The sequence below is a fragment of the Camelina sativa genome, chromosome 16, assembly GCF_030686135.1.
Source record: "Camelina sativa cultivar CO46 ecotype springtype chromosome 16, ASM3068613v1".
Classification (NCBI taxonomy): Eukaryota; Viridiplantae; Streptophyta; class Magnoliopsida; order Brassicales; family Brassicaceae; genus Camelina; species Camelina sativa.
Genome location: NC_141895.1, coordinates 20,960,094 through 20,984,125, shown reverse-complemented (window position 1 = coordinate 20,984,125; position 24,032 = coordinate 20,960,094). Strand labels below are relative to the sequence as shown.

The window sequence follows — 24,032 nt, the reverse complement described above, 5'->3', positions numbered from 1 at the left end:
AAAGTCAACCCTGAAATTAAATGACACGGTAAATCTTCAACCATCAGTTGTAATAGAAGAGACTTATTTGATGCTTTCTCTGCCCTCTTCTACGACATAATTGGGCTTCACTATTTAAGCGTGAAAGCGTATTAAACGTCGTTGATAATAACGACGAATTTAAATGCAGCGTTTTTTTCTGTTTAAAAAAAAAAGTGATCTTCATGGTTTACTTTTCTCTATATGACTATATCAGTCAACCACAAGTATTATTTACGATAATTTTACATAATGAGCTTGATGAAATAGTTTGGGTGTAAATTATACATACATTTTGTTTTTCATCTAATTCTTTGGGTTTTCAATATACATTAATTGCTACATTTTAAAATGTTTCTCAAACATTTTGGCTCATACAATTACAGATCTAAAATAATGTAGAATAATTCTGTAGACATGCATGAAGAAACAAAACATGTATGTGTATACGGTATACCTATTGTGATTATCATCACTACTGGCTATTATTACTGTGTGGTAGAAGACGGATAGAGACATTTATTACTCTTCACCGAACCCTTCCCCTCTCTGTCTATAAATGTGTCCAATTCTATCTTTTTCTTCACCCCAAAAATTAACCCAACACAAAACTATACTTCACAATGGCTTTCCACTTCCGGCAACTTTTCTTTTCCTCAGCTCTTCTTGCGGTGGTTATTCAACTCCTTCATGGTGTCTCTGGCCAACTAGTTGTGGTTGAGGAACCTATTTCTGCTCCTCCGCCTCCATTGGTCGACCTAAACGGCGGTGATGGCATTGTGCCGGCGCTGTTTATCTTCGGTGACTCTCTTATAGACAATGGGAATAACAATAACATCCCTTCCTTTGCCAAAGCCAATTATTTTCCTTACGGCATCGATTTCAATGGCGGTCCGACCGGTCGGTTCTGCAATGGTTTAACCATGGTTGACGGGATTGGTACGTTTATTTTAAAAATCTTCTTTCTCTTCAAAACATGTTTTCTATCCTCCTTCAAAATGGGGGGAAAAATGAATACAGTTTAGATGAGGCTGATACATGAAGTGTTATAATTGATGCATGCATGCACTGATAATATAGCTCAATTATTGGGGCTGCCATTGATTCCTGCGTACTCGGAAGCTACCGGAGATCAAGTACTTCGCGGTGTCAACTACGCTTCTGCAGCCGCCGGAATTCTTCCTGACACCGGGGGAAACTTTGTAAGTTGAACTTTGTAAAAATATTCGTAACTTGCATATTTCCTTGCCAAAAAAGGTTGCATGTTACACATACACTTTGTTTTAGGAAATGTATGTTTGCCCGAATAGAATAGATCTACTTGTAAGTTGTATCTCTAATATAATTAACCAGCCAATATTTATATTAGAGGTAAGCACTTACATGATTTTGAAGTTTATCTAAATTTCTGTTATGATCTTACAAAAAAAAAACGTAAATCTCAAATTTATTTCTTTGTGTGTTTTAATAACTTGAAGGGCGGCTTACTAACAATCACGTAGCTTGTATTTGAAACTGGTTATTGAAGGACAACGAAGGTTAAATCATTAATGAAATGGTTTTTCATATTTTGATTTCAAACTTATAAATTATTGATTTTTATTTAATTTCAAAGAATGTTAAATCATCGATTAGAAAAAGAAAAAAAAAACAAAAAATAATCAATCAAACCAAATATTTACTTTCAGTGGTGGTCACATCACATGAGTATCTGTTCATGATTTACATATAGTTCCCAAGAAAAATGGTTGTTGCATGCAGCGGCTAAATGCGAGGATTAATTACGTAACGTTGATTAGTTTGATGATTTGGTGGCCAGGTGGGGCGCATACCTTTCGACCAGCAGATTCATAACTTCGAGACAACGTTAGATCAGATAGCGGGAAAGTCCGGTGGTGCAGTGGCCGTTGCGGATTCGGTGGCTCGAAGCTTGTTCTTCATTGGAATGGGAAGCAACGACTATCTCAACAATTACTTGATGCCTAATTTCCCTACCCGTAGCCAATTCAACTCCCAACAATTCGGCGATCTCTTGGTTCAACAATACACCAACCAACTCACCGTAATACATCAAAAACACCTCTCTTACTAAGAAAACATGTAACATGTAATAAAATTTGTTTTTGTTTTGGGGTAATGCATATGCAGAGACTATATAATCTCGGTGGTAGGAAATTTGTAGTGGCCGGACTTGGAAGAATGGGATGCATTCCAAGCATTCTAGCTCAAGGAAACGACGGTAAATGCTCCGAAGAAGTGAACCAACTCGTTCTTCCTTTCAACACAAACGTAAAAACAATGATCTCTAATCTCAACCAGAATCTCCCGGATGCTAAATTCATTTACCTCGATATCGCTCAAATGCTTGAAGACATTGTTGCTAACCAAGCAGCTTATGGTAATTAACAAACGCTACACTAGCTAAACCCACTCTAACTTATAATATTGATAGCTAATATAATGGTGTGTTGTTGTATATATAGGGTTTACTACTATGGACAAAGGATGTTGTGGGATAGGAAAAAACAGAGGACAAATCACTTGTCTTCCCTTTCAAACGCCTTGTTCTAACAGAGATCAGTATGTGTTTTGGGACGCTTTTCATCCTACGGAGAAAGTTAATCTCATAATGGCAAAGAAAGCGTTTGCTGGTGACCGCACTGTTGCGTATCCGATCAACATTCAGGAACTGGCTAGTCTCAATTAGTAGAGACCATCCATTATAAAGAATATCAACAAGAAATATGAAGTCTTTGTAACTTTTTTTCTTGCAAGGTTTTGAGTCAAATCTGTTTTTCCTTTTAAGACGTTTTGAAAACATTTACTATGTCACCAAACGGTCCAAATCAATCTACTTGTTTTTGTCTTTTCTTTTCTTAACAAATATATCAATTATGAAATTATAAAAAAACATATACATACTGTCCAAAGCTCAAACTAATTAATCTCTGAAGCCTATGGAGCTCCGGACATATACTCTTACCATTTTAAGCATCAGCAAACCATAAAATTAGGGACATAATTTACCACCGGAGACACCATAGCTCCGGTGACTAGGCACCGTGAAATGGCGGAGCCGTCCTTCTTGCTCTGTCAAGTAATCTCTACACAGAAACGCCATTGTGAACTCATCCTCCACTTTCCTATCCACATCGTGCACAAACACATCCGTCGTCTCTCCTTCATCCTTCCTTCTCCTCGCCATCATCCCCGCCGTATAAATCGCCGTCATCCGCCCCGGAGCTTCTTCATGAAACCCCGTCGGAGCGTCAACCATTATCAAATCCCACTCTGTTTCGTAAACCACCTCAGGTAAGCCTTTCAACGCAAGCTCGCACGCGGAAACCCTAGGATCAGTCGACACGTTATGGCACTCTTCTTTATCTCTCACCGCCGCCATCAGAGCATCCGCGTCTCTTACCTTGGTATTGTACCGGACGTGGTACGATTCCAGAGAAGGGAACTTCTCAGCGATTTGACGGATCCATGACTCGTTTTCTTCTAAGAAAATGGTTCTTCCTCCGTAATTTAACGTCGACCACATCAAGCTGTCGTAACCAAGACCAAACACGAGGAAGTTGCACGGCGATTTCTTCTCTAAGACCTGATGCAATTTTTTTTTTGTCATTACAATTCACACTATCTTATATAACACGGCAACAACACTATAGTACTAAAGATTTAATTACGGTAGCAACATTAGTGCAAGTGATTAATTAGACTAGGGTAAGTGACTAATTGAGTTCTTGATTTGGAATAATTAACAATTGAAATTGCATGTAAGTTTAGTGTTTAGTTACCTTCTTGGTGACGGAGATTTCGGAGTGGGTTTGCTGGGGAGTGACATTGGATGCGGCGTAGTGGATCAGAGCGTCGGCAAGCGAAGGAGGGATCTTATTACAACTTACGGATTCTTGGCTATGTGATTTAGTCCCGGTGGAGGAGTACTTGGAGATCCGGAGAGTGTTGTCCGGAGGCTGAATTGAAGAAGACGGTGAGAAACTGGTTCTGGTGATGAAGAAGAGAGTGATTAAGACGAGAGATGCGAAGCTAGAGAGTATGTGTTTCAGGGTAATTGAGAATGGGAGATTAGTGGTCATTGTGAGATGCAGAGAGATTGTGTTCAAGAGTTAGAGAGAGACGTTACGGTTTTTACTGCAGCTGAAGGGGGTTTCTTGTGTACTTAAGGGGACAAAGAGACAAAAGATTTTAATTTTTTCTTTTTCTTTCGAGCATTGTCCATGTGTGTTGGTTTGATTGTTGTTGTGTCCTACATTGATTCGTCGATACTAGCAATAATAGTATCATAATTAAATTGAGGCGTCGGTGTCATCATCACCTGATAGGACCAAGTTTGAAATAGTTAAAGCGTTTTAGAGTAATATAACAGTTACGAACTACAATACTACTTTTTTCACTCCATTACAAATTACAAGTCAAGTTATGTTTTCAATAAAATTTCATTTTTTAAATTGTAAAACACTGTTTATAGGAAACTCCGTTAATTGTTTTTTAGCTGAGATATTTTCTTTGGGGTAATTACCCTTCCTTGTGCTGTTGTGCAATTTCAATGACAAATATCTCTATGAGTAATTAAGGCACAAGTCGAGTGACTAGCTCTCGGCAAAATACGTGGATCCGAATATCCGATCTGAACACGTATCCGAAATTGTAAAATATCCGAACGGGTTTTAAATCTCTAAATTTGAAAACCTGAATCCGAACCCGATCCGAACCGAAATCCAAACGGGTATCCGAATATACCCACATTATTAATATATAGTAGTAATATATTAATAATATTTATAATTTTAATAATATAAGTGTTCACAATAATTTTAGATTTTTAGATATTTTTGATAATTTGAAGTATTTAAACTGTTTATTAGTAAATTTGGGTAAAAAACACTCTAAATTTTTAGATTTATTGCATATTATTGAATAATTTAGACTAAATTAGATACTAAAATTTTGAGTTTTGTGAACTTCCGGTAATCCGAATCCGAACCCGAAATACCCGAACCGAAATCGATCCGAACCCGAAGTCTAGAAATACCCGAACGGGTCCTATACCTCTAAACCTGAAAATCCGAAAATCCGAAAATCTGAAAATCTGAATTACCCGAACCGAAATACCCGAATGCCGAGGCCTGCTAGTGACTCCATATAGTAGTATTTAGAAGCGAAAAACCTAAATTAAGCTACTAGTCTAAGCTGTTCATTAAGCGTAAAGGGATGAAGTTCGCCGTCAAAGTGTTGTTAGGGGTGCGGCGGCAGAGCTCTGATGGGGTTGTTACGGACTTGACATGTGATGGGCAACGTCGCTTGAAGCTTCATCTGTTCTCCGGTAAAAATTAGGGTTCGAGTTGAAAGGTCTGATTGTGGCAGCTATGAGTTGATTGCACTGCAAGCAAGATAGAAATATTGAGGACTGCATAAAGCTTCTTCATTTTTCTGAATACGAATACGTTTCTGTTCTTAGGAATATACTCGGGGCAACTTTGGGTGTGGCCATTTGGCAAAATTTGTTTTATTCTTTTCTTTTAACCATGGCAGAATCATATTTCAGGTATTTTCATCTTATGCGCTTCTCTGTTTTACATGTACATCTCTGTTTTGCAACTTTTTTTTGGGGGTGGTCAACACCAGGAAAACGGAAAAGCCAATCTCATTATTCAGATGTTTTATTACAATCCAAAATCAAAAACTTCTGATACAGCCGTTTAGGCTTTTTACCTGCTATAGAAAATCTATAGACTTTAAAACAAAATATGCAAAAAAACCAAAAACCTAAGTTCAGAGCCTGAGGTTGACCACATAATGTGTATGGTGTTCCTTTTTTTTTTTGGTGATTTTACATGACGGCTTAGAGAGAACATCATCCGTCACAGCCTCAGGCCAAAGCGCCGTAGAGCCTTCACATCAATTGGGAAGGCAGTTCTTGATGGAATGGTTTATAAAAAAAAAAAGAAACGAGAAGCCAAAAATAATCAAATATCTAACTATATTTGTTTCCCAACTAAGACTGCTACTTTAAAATTTTAAAAGGTAAAAGACTTTTTTGTAAGTTTGGTGCAATGGTTATTGCAGGGCTTTATCTAAAAAAAGTCTATGAGAAGAGCTTGTAGGTTCTTGCTGAAAGGATAATGTGTCTCATTCCTCCAATGGGTGCAAGAATTGCTATCGAGATCCCAACGACTATTGCTAGCTGTTGTTAGTTAAACAAACGGATTAATAAAGAGTTTATTGGGTTAATTAGCTTGTGACTGAGAGAGACTTGTTGTATCAAGAAAGAAAGACTAACCCAAGAGCAAAACCAATGGAAACTATATCTTTTTGGTCGCTTCATGATCAACCATATAATGCAAGGCAACTGAAAATTTAAAAAAGGTCCTCATTATCCATCTTTATAATCTAATGTTTGTAAAAGAACTAAATCTATTTGTCTATGGTGACTTACGAAGTATGAGGTTGATGAGAAGACGAGGCCACCGAAGAACCCTAAAAGACCTCCGAAAAAGGGGATACAAACTGCTACCAGACAAATCAATGCTGCACAAACCAAGAAATCTCAGTTTCCATTTCTCCAGGTTAAAAAAAAGAAGCTAAATGAGTACTAACCAACATATGTACTACGTGCCACTAGACGCAGCATTGCTGAAGGAGTGAATTTCAGTGTCTTCACAAGATACGACTCTATGGTGTCAAACACGGTCATAGCAAAAACCTGTCAAGATGATCATTGTACTCAAAGTTGGAGAAACTTTTTTCTTAAGGGAACAAAAGATATATTAAAAAAAAAAAAAAAAAAAAAACTAGACCTGATAACTTCCAATGACATGGATAAAAACCATGAAATTAGCAGCAGCTATAAGCCAAACTGGTCTCTCTAAGGAAATGAGAACATCATCCTCAACATGAACACCAAAAGCCCAATAACCGGAGATAGCCACAAAGAGGTAACAAATAATGACGATTACGTAAGCCACGACAACTCCTTTCCACATTGGTTTCTTGGAAGGGACTTCAGGTGTTGAAGGAATAGTGGCTTGTATCTCAAGCACTACACTGTGTCCAGCAAACGCAAACGCTATGGTTCCAATGCCGTTAAATGCATCAAAGACCATTGAAGCCACCGTGTCTCCTCTGACGCCGTAACTTGACGGACGGTGTTGCGTTCCTTTAGCTATTGACGCTACGGACGCTATCATCGAGTAACTGCAACAAAAAAAAAAAAAAAAAAAAAAAACAAGTTTCCTTAGGTATAGATCACAAAACAAAACGTAAATCTTTTGTCTTGTTTTAGGTTGGGTTTGGTGACAATACAGGAAAGACATGAGGGCGGCGAGGAGAGACACGATCTTGATCGAGTTGAAATCAGGAGATTGAGAGAGCACAAGTTGGAGGGCGGCGAATCCTAAAATGTAATAAGTCTGACGGATATGTTCGAGATTAGGAAAGAGAAGCTCAACAAATTTCTTAAGCGATTTGCCTCCGGTCACGTTGTAGACTATGTCGGAAGCGATCTGCACCAGAAGCTGTTGTGGCAAGACGATCCAGTAACCTAGCCTAGGCCCGAAAGCTTCTTGGCCTAGCTCGGGGTAACGGTCTAACCGTTTCCCGGGAACTGCTTCGTGCAAATTCACCATTTGCCACAACGAGTAGAATGTTATAGCCCATGACATTATAATCGCAATAAGTCCAGGTGCCCTGTTACATAATCAAATGTTATCGTCAGTTAGTAGTACTTTATCTTATGAACAGCCCCGGCTCATACCTAGGGCGAGAGGGGCATTGGCCATGGGACAAATAAAACAATTCAAAAAAACACTAAGCAAATGGGGGACCAGACAAAAAAAAGAAAAAACAAATTATGTTGAAAAGGGTCCTAAAAACTTATATGCTTAGGGACAATTTTTTTTTTTTTGAGACGGGGCTGCTTATGAAGAAGACAAAAGATTATCAAAACAAACAAAAAAAACTACCATCCAAGTTGTGACATGGCGAAAGGGAGACCAAGAACTCCAGCGCCGACCATGGCCGTGACATTGTGGAAGGCGGAGTAATACCATTTGGCCTCTCTAGACGCTGTGACTGGTAACCAATCGTTGTAATCCATTTCCCTATTATTTTTGTCCGTTGATTTTCCTTTGTTCTCCTCATCACCCTGATCAAGATTTGTGTCATGGTAAATATAGGAATGTGAATGTTGAATAAATAAGCACTAAAAGCGATTAACGTTACATTTTGTTTTTTTTCACAGGAAAATGTAACAAAAGTGAGGAAATGAAAAATCTGATAAAAATGTTAGAGCCTCATTGATGAAACTACATTATTCATGTGATCTAAACTTAATTAGTGAAAAGACAAATCGGACCAAAACTCCACACTCTTGCCATAAGAATGAAAAAAAAAGAAAAAAAAAAGAGAGTTACAGACAAAGCATACTTACCGCTGGAAGAGGTACGTCGTATGTCATTCTTGTCTTGTGTTTTCTTTAATATATTTCACAAAAATAAAAAATAAGATACAAGAAATTGTATTTATTTTTTGTTACAATATGTATAGAAAAGAAAACAAAAAAAAAGAAGGAAAAAAAAAAGAGAGAAGAGTAATTTACTGGTTTAATGAGGATTACAAACAAGTGATGTGTGTTTGTTTATATAGAGAAGTAAATAAAACAATTCAAAATAAAACAATTCAAAACAATCCCACAACTTAAAAAAGTCACTCACAAATCCAACGACTCTGGTCTCTTCCTATTAATTTTTTCTTTCAGATATTTTCTCCTTTACCCTCATTTCTAGCCTTACTCGTCCCGATGTTCCAGCTTTCCCACATTTCTATAAGACCTTTTTTTGTTTATGAAATTTTTTAAAAATAAGGTCCACAAATAAATTGTATAACAATTTTAAATGAGAAATATTCATAAAAATACACAGGTTAATATGGAAATCTTGGGACTGAGCCAGTTAGTATCATAGAAGACTTTTTTTTTTTCTTTTTGGCACTTGGGAAGACTTCACTTGCAAATACATGTTTGTTGCTTGACTCAACTCAATAATGACCATTGGGTATGTACAAAAAGGAAGTTTGATATTATAGTGTGGCCACTCTTGTTGGTCTAAGAAACAAATGGACTATACATTGCATCAATCCCTGGCTTCACGCACAGAAAGAGACAGAACAAAAACGCTTATGAGTTCCATGGCTTGATGATCAACCTCAAAACATAAGCTATGTATTGTTGTTTAATATTTCTTCTTTGATGTTCCTTTTTTTTTTTTAGCTACCGAGCATTTCTTCCTGTGTATCTCTGCTGCTGTTGTCCTGTTGTTAAACCTTGGTTTTTCCTTGATGCAGACTTTTCAACACGGGCTTTTCGGACAGCTTGTTGGATCTGCTTCTCGTGCTCTTTGAGCAAATCTTCAAGATTTCCACCAGGAGGCATCAATGGTCCTGAGTAATGGATTCTGTTTTTCCTTGGCGCGTTTCCCTGACCACCCCCCAAAACAACTCAACAGTTACATACCTTAAGGTACACTAAATAAGTAAATAGGGAGAGAAACGGGGCTTACTGTTGAGTAATCTCTGTTGGAATCTCTCCTATAAGATTCACCAGACAAGTCTCCTGTTTGAGATATTCTAGACTTGAGCTCTGCATTAGTTTGCCTTTTCATGCTCCCACCTCTGTTCCATTCTTTACCAGCCACTGTTGGGTGAACCATTGAAGAAGCATGTGCTTTACCATTCTGCTGAATCCCTCTTCTTGGTGGTTCAATCCTAAACCCGGTTCCACCTTCCTCATCTGTTTTAAACTTATGGCTTATGCATGTGACTTTGGACTGCCCTGCTGCCATAAACTCAGGTGTCTGGGCAGTTTTAAGATCCTTTGGCCGTCCTCTTGTCACTGTTTCTCCTCCTCTTCTCTTGCTATCCTCTGCCCTTAGCCTGCAACCAAAAAAGATTCATAAGAAACCCCTCAAGAAAAGAACCAGTGAATGAAGATGTAATGTAGCTTTTTCACCTTCTTGCTTCTTCATTACGAAGCTTAGCATCAAGTTCCTTGCTTGGTGGGTATCTTGGTAAGTTTGATGGATTAGCAGGGAGTGGCTCAGTGGTGAAGAACTGTAACAGAAGAAAATTCAAAACTGGTCATTGAAAAGTTTGTAAACTTATTTAAGAAACATGGATTTATGGTTAGTATCAATATATTATTACTTCACTCCTCAAGGTAGAAGCAGCTGATCCACGTTTCTCAGGTTCTATAGCCAGTAGCTTATTGATAAGCATCAGAGCTGATGCAGGGAAATGCTTAAAGGTTTCAGCAAGGACAGCCTTGTAAGGATGACTAGGTTTAAAGCTTGTTGCTAGTGGTAGTGTTGCTCTTCTCCAGTAATCTTCCGAAGGTGAACCACATAGCTTAAAGATCTTGTGCATCTGCTCCACCTGAGAAGCAAAGGATAATGATCTCAGCAAGCTGTGTTTCTAAGAATCAGAATCTGAATCTGAATAAGAGAGTTCTCTTACTTCTGTGCGTCCTGGCATAATAGGCTTTCCAGCGAAGAGCTCAGTGAGAATGCAACCAGCACTCCACAGGTCTATTGCTGGTCCATACTCAGTGGCACCAAGTAACAGCTCAGGTGCTCTGTACCATAAGGTTACAACACGACTGGTCAGCTGCAAATCTCGATCACCCCGATAAAAGTTCGCCAATCCGAAATCACCAATCTTCAAGACACCTTCGTTGTTAATCAGTAGATTTGATCCCTTAATATCACGGTGTAGAATACCTCGTCTGTGGCAATGTTCAAGTCCACGGAACAATTGTTGCATATAGCACTTGATCTGCAAAAACAAAACAAGACTCTCTTCTCAGTTCTCACTTCAAAATTTTCCAAACTTTTAAGTCTCTAGGAAAATACAATATGTAATAATACCTGAGGTTCAGAGAATTTGATTCCAGGAGTTGCCGCTAGACCTGCGAGATCATGTTCCATATACTCAAAGACAAGGTAAAGACTACCTGAGAGTCTAGACGTGACTAAACCTTCAAGCTTCATAACATTTGGGTGGTCAAGTTTACGAAGAATAAGAATCTCCCTAGCCATAAACCGGACACTCTCTGGATCCATGTTCACAAACCTAACCTTCTTCATCGCCACAATCTTCCCCGTTTCCAAGTCTCTAGCTTTGTACACGCTGCTGTAAGTCCCTTGTCCAATCTATACCCAAGACACAAACAACATAAGTTGTTATTTAAGACATCTTAGAGGATCACACAGGTCAGAAAACGAAAGAAAACAGAGAAGATCAAACTACTAACTTTGTCCAACTTCTCAAAAGACTCTGCGCAACGAGGAACCCATCCTTTAATGGCTTCACCCGCAACAGAAGCCAACCAAGAGGGCCATTCTACGCCGGTGAGTTCCGTTTTATTGCTGGCCACACGACCCGGCTGCTGATGTATCGGCTGCGCAACGGGTATAGCAGTAACGACTCTTCTAGTAGGGTTTCTGGTAGGAGCTCCAACAACAACCATCGGTTTGGTACTGTTTCGATCAGATGATGACGTGGAGGGACGACGCGCCACAGGGTAACCATTAACCAAAATGGTGACTGAAGCTGCCGAAGTCGTACGTGTGAAAGAACCTTCCTTTTTCGATGAAGACGAAGACGACGACGGTGGAGGATGAGGTATGAGTTGAAGGATTGATTTGCTCGAATCTAATAGGTCTTTATCGGTAACGGCGGCGCTAGGGGAACGTGCGGTGGCGCAAATACAACCCATTACAAAAACAAAACGGACCACTCCAAACTCCTACTTAATGGGGAAAAATATGTTTTTGCCGATTTGCTTAATTTTATCTATCTATCTATCTTTCTACGACTCTGGTCTGGTTGATATGGTCGGCGACCAAAAAAAAAAACTTTCGTTTTTTGTTGTTGCTGTTGTTGTCTCTCTCACGTTTTTGTGAGTTTGTTGTTGTCATAGAGAAACTGGAACGTGCGTACCACTTAATGTTTATAACTCCCTTATTTTTTTCTAGAATCTAGATTCAAATGATGAGGAGGAACGGAATAGGTCAACGACCTTTCACTGTCTGATTTCATTTTCTTTTTCTCTTTTTTCTCCTTCCGGTCATAATTGGGTCTCAATAATTTCATAAACTGGGCCTATTCTTGATTGTACGTAAGGCCCGACAACCTTTACTTTTGGTGTTGAACATAATACGAGTACGAGAATTTTCATAATCATTATTTTGTCGTGATTTGTTGTTCTAAACACGTGTGTATATATAAGAGTGCTTTGTGTAGTTTACGTCTGCAAAATGTAAATGATCCCTATCAAAACAGAACAATCAACTCAAACTCGGATATTAAAACACCAAAACAACATTTCTAACCGGTTGAGCTATTTGGGTATATAACTAACATCATAAGAAAAAGAAGCCCGAGATATGAGAGCTCACTTGGGGGAAGAATGAATCAGAAGTGTAACAGAAAATAATAAAACCTAAGCAAATCCTAACCTTCCTGTATTAACTGCTAAAAACGTACTCAAACGTGATCGTCTTCCAAATAATCGTACACGGAGATGCTAAGTTCACTCTCGTCTTCCATGTTCGTCGTTGACGATCCATCTTCACAGCCACCGCTACCAGACACAGCACCGTCGTTGTTTAGGTTGTATCCGGCGTCCACGGCCATGCCAGCGTCAGAAGCAGCTTTTTGGATGGATTTAGGAGATGTGGTGGAAGCGAGGGAGGTTGGGAGCAAGTGAGGGAAGTTAAAAGCTTCGTCTTCGAGGGTTGATGGTCGGTGCAAGCAGTAAAAAGCAACGTCGTGGGCTACGGCAGCGCCTTCAGCTGTCGAGAAAGAGCCTAACCAGAGACGTTGGCGGGTTCCCGGAACACGAATCTCCGATACCCATTTTCCCCATTTCCGACGACGGATACCTTTATATGTGCTCTGATAAGTTTCTCCGGCGTCTCTTGATAAATCCATTTTTTTTTTTGGCTGGATGTGAAGATGATATTATATGATCATGAGAGGAAGTGTTGTATATAAATACGTTACAGGAAGTGGTCTAGAGTTGGATGGGAATATAAAATCGTATGAAATGTATAATAACTTTTAATTGGGTTATGAAGAAAAAAACTAATAATATATGGTCAAAGTATGACCAGGTGAATATGTGATTTGGCCATGTGGCTCGCACTGGTTGACGTTTTCTATTATAGTTTTCATTTTTGGGGTCTTTGGAGGCTTCTAGTCATGTTTTCAAGCATCACAAGTTGTTGAGGTTTACATCAACTAAATACCCCATTTGGATAAATAAATGAATTTTCAACGTATATTAAAAGCGGTGGGTAATATGGATCATTGTAGACATTACTTATGAGATGATTGGTGGTGAGTTAGTTGCGGATCTAAAATTGTAAAATGTAAACTAATTTTAATTTTTTCTCCATTTTACGTCGAATGTTAAATAAACGGTTAAACTACAAAAAAGCTTGAAATTTAAGAAATATCTCAAACAAAAAACACTTATTCGAAAACAAATTGATGCAAAATTCATCATTTATTAGTTCTATATACCTTGGTAGACCAATGACCATCGATGTGCAGTGTGGATGGATTACCAACTTTTAAATTGCTGCTAATCAGAATCATGCTTTTATATTTAAGATATACAGTACATGATATCAAAAATTAAAATAGATATATTCGTGGTAAACAAAACTAGATGTAGCCTAAGCCTGTAATGAGATGAGATGAGACTCATCATATCATCGATGACCTATATCAATAAAAATAAAATACACACACACAAGTTTCATCACGACATCACGTGCTGACACTTGAAAAAGAAAACATGAGACTTGCCTCTCTCTCTCTCTCTTACAATTCCATCAGGCGTGACGTCACCGAATAGTCTTAAACGGGGGTGCTCTTTTCTTGGCCTTCTTGTTTGACTAGAAGACAGAAAAGGTTTATTTTGTCCTTGTCTCGCTTTCCACACCGAAAATGGATTTGTGGACTCTTAAGTTCATTTTGTTAATGGTACACAAAACTATAACTAAGATTCCGCAGCACACGGAATCACTCAGTTCTCACCTTTGGATTGGACAGGAGCAACCCAATTTGAATGCAATGCACGTAACTCTCTCCTTCACTATCTTATCTATTTTAGCTACAAAAGAGATATTCCTTTCTTCTTTTACTACACAAAGCATTATTCCTAAATCTTGCTACAAAGGTGACAGGTCGATCATATTTGAGTTGAATATATCTTGATTGAAAATTATAATATTATTAACTCACGGGGAAGAAAGAATCTCGTATAAGAGGGTAAACACACAAACAAAGACAGAGCATAAGCCATCTCTATATACTAAGACATGGTGGGATGTCTACAGAAGTATTTTTTTTTTGATTATCGGCAAATTGCACCAAACGAGGCAAGCAAAACCAGACCAACGATGTAATAATATTCTCTACTTGAAAGCATCTGAAGCAGAGTAAAGGAAGTCCAAGAACCCTGTTCCCTTCAATAGACCTTTACCTGTCAATAGCTCAAAATCTAACAGCAGCAAGAATCCTATCACTGCCGCCTTCCCGTTTATTATTTCGTTCTTCACCGTGAAACCAAATCCTTGTGAACCCTCGTCCACCACCATTCTCACCTGTGAATCACAAAATTCATCATATCACTCTTTCCCCAAGATGAAACAGGTTTTTACATTCGACGTCTATCAGCAAATTGTTTTTACCTCGTCTACATTGACATTTGTTGCTGTCAGCCCAGGCTGAGCTTTTCCACTAAAGACAATCTCAGCAGCTGCCTCTGCTTTCCCGCTGTTTCTAATGCTGATGTAGATGTTTTCTTCATCATATTTGACAGGGTATACAAATAGTTTCCTCAGTGCAGGTGTCAACACTCTTAGAACCGGGTTTTTTGGGTACCATTCCCGGATCTCTCCAGTTCTAAGATCAAATGTACTTTCCGTTGCTGGGCACACAATGCAACCATCCTGTTGTAATTGCCAAAAACAGAGATCACTTACCGTTAGAGAAACCAAAACCCGGATACATTATAGCAACAGTTGAATCCTAGAATGTAATGTGCAAAACCAATTTACGTTGATTAACTTGGTCCATATGAACTCAACCTAGATTTAAAAGCAACTCAAGTCATGTGTTAGATTAAGGAGCTAAAGATATCTGTCTCATAAACTTCGTTTCCTAAAGCTGTCACACTAACTAACTCAGTCAAGCATTTTCACAAACACCTATCTGCTAAAAATTCCATTCCGAACGACAAAAGAAACATCAAATTATAAAAAGACGAAGAGACCTGAGTGAGTCTAGCGTTGAGAAGTCCTTCGCTATAAGCTCCTTCAGCTGGAGAACGATTCTCAATCGCAAACACATCGTTCTTATACCAAAGCAACAATATCGTCTCATCGTCTTGAATAACAACTCGTCGTTCACCTTTAGGAAGCGCTGATAACGGCACAACCGGCACCCAATTTCTTCCAGGTGAGGAAACAGACGAAGAAGAAGAAGAAGATGATGATGAAACCTCCGTCGCCTCGCATCTGATGTTTCCAACACCACTCCTCTGCTTCGAATTCTGATCCAATCGGTAGGTTAGAGCTAATCGGCGGTTACGGCGGAGGTAGAGCGGCAACGTTCCAGGTCCGCGGATTGAAGACGGAGGAGGACGAGGAGGTGTGAAGGAGTAATTACGGGGGAGAGATGAAGATGCGGTGGTCGCCATGGACGAGAGTGAGAGAAGAGAATGGAGGGAAATGCATTTTGACCACACAAAGGGACTAAGTGGATAACGAAAGGAAGAAAGAAGGATGATGATGCGTAGCCACACTTTTTTTATATGGGCTTCTATTTTGCCAACACGCCCTCACTTCTTCGGATATTTTTTTTTGGAAACTAGCGTTATTGGGCCTGTGATTAAAAGGCCCATAACGTTCAGTCCGAGTAGTTTGACCCAATATGACAAGCAAGTTAGTTAAGCTATGGAGTCTTCTTCTTCTTCAGAGTCTCGTTGCGTTTTTTCGCGCGTCTTCTTTTGCTTTTGCTTTGTCTGTTTAAATCTCTTCCGTCCCTCTTACCTCTGTTCTCGTTCATTCTCAAATCATATCTTCGATTCTGCTATGAATATATACTCTCAATTTTAAGTGTGTATATGGTATGATCAGCGCACCATGTGTTCGATGTTATGCCTCAATGAAGTTTGATCCAACTATATGTTCTAGTTCTTGAATATGCCGCGCTGCGGATGATGCTGTTACATAGATGCAGATTCTTTTGAAATCTCTTGAACATTTGGCCAGCCGCGGTCATTTGCACGATGCTTTCAAAACCTTTTCTCTTCTTCGCCTTCAATCATATTCTTATGCACTTTCAGGTGACCTGGTTCTGAACTCCGCTGCTTCTCTTTTATCCGCCTGCGTTGATGCTCGTGCATTTCTGCCAGGGCTGCAAGTTCACGCTCACTGTATTACATCGGGTGTTGAATACCACTCTGCTTTGGTCCCAAAGCTGGTTGCTTTTTACTCTGCTTTTAATCTCCACAGTGAAGCTCAGTCCATTAATGAGAACTCACACATTTTGTATCCTTTGCCTTGGAATGTACTCATCTCTTCGTATGCCAAAACAAGCTATTTGAGGAGGCTGTTGCTTCTTACAAGAGAATGGTAAGCAAAGGAATTAGACCGGATGCCTTCACTTATCCATCTGTTCTCAAGGCCTGTGGTGAAACATTAGATTTTGCTTCTGGAAGGGTTGTTCATGGATCCATTGAGGTTAGCTCTTATAAGTGTAGCTTGTATGTCTGCAATGCATTGATTTCTATGTATAAAAGATTTGGAAATGTGGGTGTTGCTCGGAGGTTGTTTGATAGGATGTCTGAAAGGGATGCTGTCACTTGGAATGCAGTAATAAGCTGTTATGCGTCAGAAGGCATGTGGAGTGAAGCGTTTGAGCTTTTCGATAAAATGTGGTTTTCAGGTGTAGAAGTCAGTGTCATAACTTGGAATATTATCTCTGGAGGTTGTTTGCATACAGGAAACTATGTAGGTGCGTTGGGTTTGGTCTCTAGGATGAGTCATTTCCCAACGAGCTTAGATCCTGTGGCTGTGATTATTGGTTTAAAGGCTTGCTCACTCGTACGAGCAATACGACTGGGAAAAGAGATTCACGGTTTTGCAATTCGCAGTTTTTATGATGGGATTGATAATGTTCGAAACACATTGATCACAATGTACGCGAGATGCGATGACCTTAGGCATGCCTTTATAGTGTTCCAACAGATTGAAGAAAATAGTTTGTGTACGTGGAACTCTATCATTTGCGGTTACGCGCAAGTGAACAGGTCAGAAGAAGCCTCTCATCTGCTGAGAGAGATGATGCTTGCTGGCTTTCAGCCGAATTCTGTTACACTTGCTAGCATTCTCCCTCTTTGTGCTCGAATTGCAAACTTGCAACATGGGAAAGAGTTTCATTGCTACATCCTAAGGCGCAAGTGCTTCAAGGACTATACAATGCTTTGGAACTCCCTTGTTGATGTTTATGCAAAATCGGGAAAAATCGTAGCTGCAAAACGAGTATCTAACTCTATGAGCGATAGAGACGAAGTAACATACACGTCCCTGATAGATGGATACGGAATTCAGGGTGAAGGTAGAGTTGCATTGGCCCTGTTCGAGGAGATGATCAGATCCGGTATTAAACCTGACCATGTAACCATGGTTGCAGTTCTATCGGCCTGCAGTCATTCCAAGTTAGTCCAGGAAGGCCATAAGCTGTATATGAAGATGGAGTTTGAATATGCTATACGTCCTTGTCTTCAACACTTTTCTTGTATGGTTGATCTCTATGGCAGAGCAGGTCTTCTGGTGGATGCCAGAGACGTAATTCACAGAATGCCATATGAGCCGTCCAGTGCCACATGGGCTACTCTACTGACTGCTTGTCATATCCATGGGAACACAGAGATTGGTAAATGGGCGGCAGAAAAGCTCCTAGAGATGAAGCCAGAGAACCCGGGATACTATGTGTTGATTGCAAATATGTATGCAGCTGCTGGTTCTTGGAGCAAGCTTTCTGAAGTGAGGACTATCATGAGGGACTTGGGTATGAAAAAAGATCCTGGTTGTGCTTGGATCCATACAGATTCCGGGTTTTCATTGTTTTCGGTGGGGGACACATCAAGCCCTGAAGCATGTGATACGTATAGTCTGTTAGATGGACTGAATCAGCTGATGAAAGACACTGATGGTTATGCCATTAGTGAGGAGCAAATTTCAGAATCAGCAGATGAAGAACTTCTTCAAGAAATAGGTTAAGGTGACCCTCTGGATCACATCTTCCTTTTTTATCTGATCTGAGGATGATCAACTGGAGAGTTATTTTAGTTAATAGCACATTCTATATACACGAATGGTTCTAATATATATAAGCACAAATTTGACAATTGTGGGGATTGCTGCCGCTGTATTTCTATACACCACAAGGAAAACTTATATTTCCGAGCTCATTCGCTTCACCAAGCACAAGCTTTATAATTACATCAGAATTGGTCAGCCAGTTGAGGAAATTTCTGAAGCAGCCAGGTAACTCCCTTTATAGCAGCCTGAATACAAATGCGAGAAGATGTAGAAAATCTGCACTACCTCTGCAATTTCAAACACATCCACACAATCAAAATTAATAGTAGCTCATGTTACCAGAACTGATTCTCCAGGTTTGATTGCAGGCTCAACGCAGTCCCTTCCATATCTGCAGACAAAAACCGAGAAGCAAATGTGTCGCCCAGCAAGAAAAATTGGCATTACTGTCAAGTCAACTGTAGTAGTAGCAGCAGGAAAGTTGTGTAGAGAAGAGGAGTGGTGCTTACACAATCTGTCTCTTGCCATCAATCACTTCTAGCCGGTAAAAGCTGCAACCTTTGCTAAATGGAAAATTCTTTCCCTTCCACTCTGTAATGGTTTAAATCACAAAGAAGTCTGTTTTTTTAAGGGTAAAATGCCTTAAATGAGACGTTAGGTGTGTTTAGAGAGTTTAGAAAATAACCTAAATGCCATGAAACTCCAACAGCTGATGAGTCCTCTGTTGAGATGTCATCTATCACGAATTGCAGATCTGTACTCGTTGATTTAATGAATTTTCCGAAGAAATCAAGAATTGCCTGTCATGGATTTATCAAGATCAGGCTCTGAGGACAAAAAATAATGAAAAAAGATAGGTTGGTTCATCAGAGTTTCACCTTCCGGCCAACGAAGGGGGATGAGAAGACAAGATCCTCATAGACGCAGTTTTGAGCGATGAGGTCTGTGACAGAGGATAAATCATGGACGTTAATAGCGGCGTAGAAGCTGGAGACAACCTCTGAGGCTGATGTCGGAGCCGTTTCGGGAACAACATCGTTAGCTGTCGCCAGCGACACAGCTTTTTTAGCGGGAACAAAGGATGCAGACAATCGAAGAGGCCGTGAATGAGTAAGACTTGTTGGCTTGACGAGTGTAGTTCCGAGGAAGAAGGAGGGAGGAAGATCGTTGAGAGAGACGAGTGAGGAGGAAGGAGACGTTAAAGAAGAGATCGAAGAAGCAGTGAAGCTCATCTTCGTTGTTTCTTGATATGATATGTCTTCGTTTTTTGTGGCTCATTTTGGTTTGTGATTAAGAAAAAGCAAAAGAGTTCAATGTTGGAATTTGTGGCCACCAATTTTAATTAGTCAGTCGCATGATTATCAAGTAGTGCAACTATGTTCAACAATTGATTTTTCCTTATTTATAACATTAATAAAAAAATAGTAATGTTATGGATATTATCACTATATATATAGTAATCTTATTTATGGAGTATATAACAATTAGAATTCAACTCTATAAAAATTATAGAGAAGCAGTAAATGACTAAAATGATAATCATCAATTCAAGTGTTTTTCTTGGTGGAATTATCAAATCAATCTTCTTGTAAAAATTGATAATAAATAGTAATTATAATATCAAAAAATATTTATAATTTATCGAAAATAACAGAAACTAGATAAAAATTAAAAAGTAAAAGTATATAACGTTGATTGGTTTCTAATTTTTTTTTTAATCATACATATCTCTATTTCAAATGGTACTTGTATAGTTCGTTATCAACAAATCCACATGAAAAGAAGCAAGAGCAAACATTTTACAATATTTTGTTTTTCTTTCCAGAATTTGTTTTCAAACAATTTTGTGGAAACCTCTTCAGCAGTCAGGTACCTCCCTTTATAACAGCCTGAATACAAATGTAAAATGTTAGAAGCTTAGTGCATCTACACACCTTCCAATATTAATTTTCGAACAAATTTGTTATTACAATATCATAGATAAAGTGATAAAACATTAACAATAAAACAAAATAAAGAAGAAAATTAATGATTCAAAATTTCCATTAATATTGAACAATCATAGAGATATAATTTTTTTTTGTGTGCAAATCATAGAGATATAATAAACACATAAATTAAGTTCCAATACAACCAAAAATGAAAAGGAGTTCAACAAAAAAGAAAAAAAAAAAAAACAAGAACCAAAGTCCCACAGATTTAAAAATTGCAAAGAAAAAAGTTAACAACCAGAACAATCCCTCTCTCATAATCAGGGTTTCATCAAGGACAGAACATCAGAAACGATGCTTAACTTTAAGCTACAATACTCCAACTCCTTGATACGCAAAGCCTCATATATTATCGTTTCCAAGAAAGCGTGCCATTCTGGGCAAAAACTCCTTCAAAGCAGGATACCGAACCCAAAACTCATCTTCAGTACCATTTGCATTAGTTTCTGTAGCTGTAACAAGAGTGTAAAAACAAATAAACAAAGTATCAGAGACAGGACACACAAAAGACACTATCTAATAGAGAGTTCATGAGCAAAGAGATTTTGTGAAATGATTTTCTCATTAATTCCCTAACAAATTTTACAATGTTTATCTATATACAACCATTTACAGTAAACCGGAACTAATCTAAACCGGAAATCTAATCTATTAAGCTTAACCAAAACATATTAAATCAGCTTAATTATTTACTCCTAATACCCCCCCCCCCCCTCAAGATGGAGGTGAGTAGATATTGATAACTCCCATCTTGCGAATATTATCTCTGAAAGGAGCTGGATGAAGAGCCTTTGTTAAAATATCAGCCAACTGATTGTCTGTACGCACAAACATAGTCTTGAGAACGCCATCTTCGATTGCTTCTCTAACCTTGTGATAGTCAAACTCTATATGTTTTGTGCGTTCATGATAAACGGAATGTTTAGCAATGTGAAGAGCTGTGGTGTTGTCACCATACAAATAGGCTGGATAAGTGAAAGGAATCCGCAATGCCTTCAAAATGTATGTGAACCAGAGCAACTCCTTGGTAGCTTTGCTCATCGCTCTATATTCAGATTCTGCAGAGCTCATCGAGACTATCTCTTGTTTCTTAGATTTCCAAGATATCAATGATTGACCAAGAAAGATCGCAAAACCTGTCAACGACCTTCTACTGTCTGGACAAGCACCCCAGTCTGCGTCAGAAAACCCACGAATAGAGAAGTCATTGTCTTTACGATAGAAAAGTCCTTGACCAATGGTCCCTTTCAAGTAACGCAGGATCTTGTGAGCAGATTGAAGATGAAACTTCCGTGGAGCCGAACAATATTGTGCCAATTTTCCCACGACAAAACAAATATCTGGTCTCGTAATGGTCAAATATTGTAATTTGCCAATCAATCTCCTATACTGCTTAGCATCAGGAATAAGTGCACTCTCAGCAGTAGATAAAAGTATAGGAGTTGGTGAAGTATCAAGAGAGTCAGAAGCTGGTTCAATCTCCTCGAGTACCACCTTAGATTTCTTCTTAAACAATCCTGTTAATGACATATGCTGATCAGGCTTCATTGGAATAGGAGAAGGCTTGCAGTCCGAGAAACCAGTTTCTTCCAATAGATCAAGAACGTATTTCCTCTGAGAAAGAGTAATACCTGCATCACTTCGAGCAATTTCAATACCAAGGAAGAACTTCGGAGGACCAAGATCCCTTAACTGAAAGTGAGAACTCAACTGATCGCGCAAATGACCAGCAGCTGTACTAGCGATTAAGATGTCGTCAACATACACCAAAACAACAAGAAATTGATCACTCGTCTCCTTGACAAACAGAGTGTGATCACCATGACATGTTTCAAAACCAAGACCTTTCAAAGTAGCCTTGAATTTAAGAAACCACTGTCGAGATGCTTGTTTTAATCCATATATGGACTTATGCAAGCGACATACAGCAGTAGGAGAGACTGTTTCTCCTTGAATTTCAGCATAACCTGGTGGCAACTTCATGTATATTTCCTCATCGAGGTCACCATTCAAAAATGCATTAGAGATGTCTAACTGATGTAAAGACCACTGCATTTTAGGTGCGAGGGAAAGAACCATCTTTACCGTTGCCATCTTCACAACGGGTGAAAAAGTTTCAACAAAGTCAATTCCCTCTCACTGAGTATACCCCTTTGCCACCAAACGAGCCTTGTATCGTTCAATACTTCCATCTGCATGATACTTGATTGTAAACAACCATTTACAACCTACAGCAACCTTACCCGGAGGTAATTCACCAACACTCCACGTCTGAATCCTTACAAAAGCACCAATCTCCTTTCCCACAGCATCAACCCACACCTTGTCCAGCCGAGCCTCTGAATAGTTTTTAGGAATTTTTGACTTTGCAATGACATTAATAAAAGCACAGAAAGGCTGAGATATATTTGAATAAGAAATATAATTTGCCAATGGATAAGGAGATGTGTTTGTAGGCTTATTTATAGTAGGAGTATTATTATAGCAATGAAAGTCCTGCAAATGGGAAGGCAGTTTTCTCTGCCGAGTTGGTTTAGGTTCAGAAGGAACATAAACCATGGAGGATGTCTCATCGATGGTATGAGAAGCATCAGAAGATGATTGCACTAGAGGCAAATGTTCATCATTGATTTGTGTAGGGAGAGAAACATGAGGAAAGAAAGTCTTTGCATCATCTAAGATAGTAGATGATGCAAAAGGAAAGATATCCTCATAAAAAATGACATGCCTTGAAATAGAAACTGAGTATCTCTATATCTAGTAGCTTATAACATTTGTAACCTGATGGATAGCCTAAGATTATACAAGCTCTAGCCCTAGGTTCAAATTTGTTTCTAGACTTAGAGGATGTACTACAATAACATAAACAACCAAAGGCTTTTAAACTATGATAATCAGGACTATTATTAGTTAATTTCTCAAAGGGTGTCTTATTATCTAGGACAGGAGATGGTAATCTATTGATTAAAAATACTGCGGTTAATACACAATCGCCCCAATACTCTAGAGGAACACCTGACTGAAACATAAGAGACCTAGCTACATTCAACAAATGTTGATGCTTTCTTTCAACCACAGAGTTTTGTTCAGGAGTTTCAGGACAAGAATGGAAAGATTCAATTGATTTTTCAGATAAAAATCAGCAAATTTCAATTCATGAGCATTGTCGGATCTCACAGAACAAACGTTAGTATTATATTGAGTTTCAATCATTTTAATAAAACCAGGAAAAACATTTAAAACATCAGATTTTTGTTTCAGCATATATATCCAAGTTGCTCGACTAAAATCATCAACTATTGTTAAGAAATAACGATATCCATCAACGGTTGGAACAGAAAAAGGACCCCAAGTGTCAATGTGAACCAATTCAAAAGCTTTTTCACGCATATGATTCAATGATTTGAAAGGTAAATGTTTCTGTTTCGACAAATGAAAATACGACAATGAACTTTAGCTTTATTGATATTTGATTTAGATAACAATAAGAAATCAGAGAGAAACTCTATTTTAGCAAACGATGGATATCCTAACCTTTTATGCCACATTTCTGAATTATCTTTTGAAGTAGAACAGACAGACTTACCAGGAAAAGTAGAGCAAGACA

The 24,032-nt window shown here is 38.7% G+C and overlaps 7 protein-coding genes and 1 pseudogene across 8 annotated transcripts; 2 read left to right on the top strand and 6 right to left on the bottom strand.

Moving 5' to 3' along the window:
• The first annotated feature begins 599 nt into the window (after positions 1 to 599).
• On the top strand, positions 600 to 2,885 carry LOC104751004 (GDSL esterase/lipase At1g71691). Its single transcript, XM_010472865.3, has 5 exons — positions 600 to 957; positions 1,099 to 1,220; positions 1,838 to 2,080; positions 2,167 to 2,416; positions 2,502 to 2,885. The coding sequence occupies exons 1-5, from the start codon at positions 642 to 644 to the stop codon at positions 2,723 to 2,725; spliced, it is 1,155 nt and encodes a 384-aa protein (XP_010471167.2). The 5' UTR covers positions 600 to 641; the 3' UTR covers positions 2,726 to 2,885.
• On the bottom strand, positions 2,811 to 4,289 carry LOC104751003 (glucuronoxylan 4-O-methyltransferase 3-like). The gene is made up of 2 exons (XM_010472864.3): positions 3,819 to 4,289; positions 2,811 to 3,622 (listed from the first exon to the last, which is right to left on the bottom strand). The coding sequence occupies exons 1-2, from the start codon at positions 4,116 to 4,118 to the stop codon at positions 3,029 to 3,031; spliced, it is 894 nt and encodes a 297-aa protein (XP_010471166.1). The 5' UTR covers positions 4,119 to 4,289; the 3' UTR covers positions 2,811 to 3,028.
• Positions 4,290 to 5,670: 1,381 nt separating this feature from the next.
• LOC104753782 (lysine histidine transporter-like 5) lies at positions 5,671 to 8,683 on the bottom strand. Its single transcript, XM_087490366.1, has 8 exons — positions 8,471 to 8,683; positions 8,004 to 8,185; positions 7,345 to 7,728; positions 6,840 to 7,236; positions 6,640 to 6,745; positions 6,479 to 6,570; positions 6,323 to 6,391; positions 5,671 to 6,226 (listed from the first exon to the last, which is right to left on the bottom strand). The coding sequence occupies exons 1-8, from the start codon at positions 8,495 to 8,497 to the stop codon at positions 6,128 to 6,130; spliced, it is 1,356 nt and encodes a 451-aa protein (XP_087346492.1). The 5' UTR covers positions 8,498 to 8,683; the 3' UTR covers positions 5,671 to 6,127.
• A 315-nt stretch (positions 8,684 to 8,998) lies between these two features.
• LOC104751002 (putative serine/threonine-protein kinase At1g09600) lies at positions 8,999 to 12,011 on the bottom strand. The gene is made up of 7 exons (XM_010472863.3): positions 11,345 to 12,011; positions 10,959 to 11,243; positions 10,549 to 10,866; positions 10,240 to 10,467; positions 10,046 to 10,146; positions 9,597 to 9,969; positions 8,999 to 9,514 (listed from the first exon to the last, which is right to left on the bottom strand). The coding sequence occupies exons 1-7, from the start codon at positions 11,807 to 11,809 to the stop codon at positions 9,308 to 9,310; spliced, it is 1,977 nt and encodes a 658-aa protein (XP_010471165.1). The 5' UTR covers positions 11,810 to 12,011; the 3' UTR covers positions 8,999 to 9,307.
• Positions 12,012 to 12,357: 346 nt separating this feature from the next.
• On the bottom strand, positions 12,358 to 13,075 carry LOC104751001 (ethylene-responsive transcription factor ERF020-like). The gene has a single exon (XM_010472862.3). It carries the CDS (start codon positions 13,024 to 13,026, stop codon positions 12,580 to 12,582), a length of 447 nt encoding a protein of 148 aa, XP_010471164.1. The 5' UTR covers positions 13,027 to 13,075; the 3' UTR covers positions 12,358 to 12,579.
• A 1,240-nt stretch (positions 13,076 to 14,315) lies between these two features.
• On the bottom strand, positions 14,316 to 16,193 carry LOC104751000 (uncharacterized). The gene is made up of 3 exons (XM_010472861.3): positions 15,380 to 16,193; positions 14,796 to 15,056; positions 14,316 to 14,708 (listed from the first exon to the last, which is right to left on the bottom strand). Exons 1-3 carry the CDS (start codon positions 15,803 to 15,805, stop codon positions 14,520 to 14,522), a joined length of 876 nt encoding a protein of 291 aa, XP_010471163.1. The 5' UTR covers positions 15,806 to 16,193; the 3' UTR covers positions 14,316 to 14,519.
• Positions 16,194 to 16,341: 148 nt separating this feature from the next.
• On the top strand, positions 16,342 to 18,517 carry LOC104750998 (pentatricopeptide repeat-containing protein At1g71490 pseudogene; annotated as a pseudogene). The gene has a single exon (XR_015583727.1). The product of XR_015583727.1 is annotated as a pentatricopeptide repeat-containing protein At1g71490 pseudogene (transcript).
• Positions 18,456 to 19,765, bottom strand: LOC104750999 (uncharacterized). Its single transcript, XM_010472860.3, has 5 exons — positions 19,313 to 19,765; positions 19,120 to 19,234; positions 18,944 to 19,025; positions 18,774 to 18,825; positions 18,456 to 18,679 (listed from the first exon to the last, which is right to left on the bottom strand). The coding sequence occupies exons 1-5, from the start codon at positions 19,664 to 19,666 to the stop codon at positions 18,617 to 18,619; spliced, it is 666 nt and encodes a 221-aa protein (XP_010471162.2). The 5' UTR covers positions 19,667 to 19,765; the 3' UTR covers positions 18,456 to 18,616.
• Between the last annotated feature and the right edge of the window lie 4,267 nt (positions 19,766 to 24,032).

Excerpts from the sequence above, each read along its gene's own strand:
- LOC104751004 (XM_010472865.3), top strand. The coding sequence starts at position 642 with ATGGCTTTCCACTTCCGGCAACTTTTCTTTTCCTCAGCTCTTCTTGCG. Across the intron at positions 958-1,098 it reads AACCATGGTTGACGGGATTG|CTCAATTATTGGGGCTGCCA; the intron begins GTACGTTTATTT and ends CTGATAATATAG. Across the intron at positions 2,081-2,166 it reads AATACACCAACCAACTCACC|AGACTATATAATCTCGGTGG; the intron begins GTAATACATCAA and ends ATGCATATGCAG.
- LOC104751003 (XM_010472864.3), bottom strand. The coding sequence starts at position 4,118 with ATGACCACTAATCTCCCATTCTCAATTACCCTGAAACACATACTCTCT. Across the intron at positions 3,623-3,818 it reads AAATCTCCGTCACCAAGAAG|GTCTTAGAGAAGAAATCGCC; the intron begins GTAACTAAACAC and ends AAATTGCATCAG.
- LOC104753782 (XM_087490366.1), bottom strand. The coding sequence starts at position 8,497 with ATGACATACGACGTACCTCTTCCAGCG. Across the intron at positions 6,746-6,839 it reads ATGTCATTGGAAGTTATCAG|GTTTTTGCTATGACCGTGTT; the intron begins GTCTAGTTTTTT and ends TCATCTTGACAG. Across the intron at positions 6,227-6,322 it reads TCCATTGGTTTTGCTCTTGG|CTAGCAATAGTCGTTGGGAT; the intron begins GTTAGTCTTTCT and ends AACTAACAACAG.
- LOC104751002 (XM_010472863.3), bottom strand. The coding sequence starts at position 11,809 with ATGGGTTGTATTTGCGCCACCGCACGTTCCCCTAGCGCCGCCGTTACC. Across the intron at positions 11,244-11,344 it reads CTTTTGAGAAGTTGGACAAA|ATTGGACAAGGGACTTACAG; the intron begins GTTAGTAGTTTG and ends TCTTGGGTATAG. Across the intron at positions 10,147-10,239 it reads CTTCTACCTTGAGGAGTGAA|TTCTTCACCACTGAGCCACT; the intron begins GTAATAATATAT and ends CTTCTGTTACAG.
- LOC104751001 (XM_010472862.3), bottom strand. The coding sequence starts at position 13,026 with ATGGATTTATCAAGAGACGCCGGAGAAACTTATCAGAGCACATATAAA.
- LOC104751000 (XM_010472861.3), bottom strand. The coding sequence starts at position 15,805 with ATGGCGACCACCGCATCTTCATCTCTCCCCCGTAATTACTCCTTCACA. Across the intron at positions 15,057-15,379 it reads TCAACGCTAGACTCACTCAG|GATGGTTGCATTGTGTGCCC; the intron begins GTCTCTTCGTCT and ends CAATTACAACAG. Across the intron at positions 14,709-14,795 it reads CAAATGTCAATGTAGACGAG|GTGAGAATGGTGGTGGACGA; the intron begins GTAAAAACAATT and ends TGTGATTCACAG.
- LOC104750999 (XM_010472860.3), bottom strand. The coding sequence starts at position 19,666 with ATGAGCTTCACTGCTTCTTCGATCTCTTCTTTAACGTCTCCTTCCTCC. Across the intron at positions 19,235-19,312 it reads CCCCCTTCGTTGGCCGGAAG|GCAATTCTTGATTTCTTCGG; the intron begins GTGAAACTCTGA and ends AATCCATGACAG. Across the intron at positions 19,026-19,119 it reads TGGAGTTTCATGGCATTTAG|AGTGGAAGGGAAAGAATTTT; the intron begins GTTATTTTCTAA and ends AAACCATTACAG.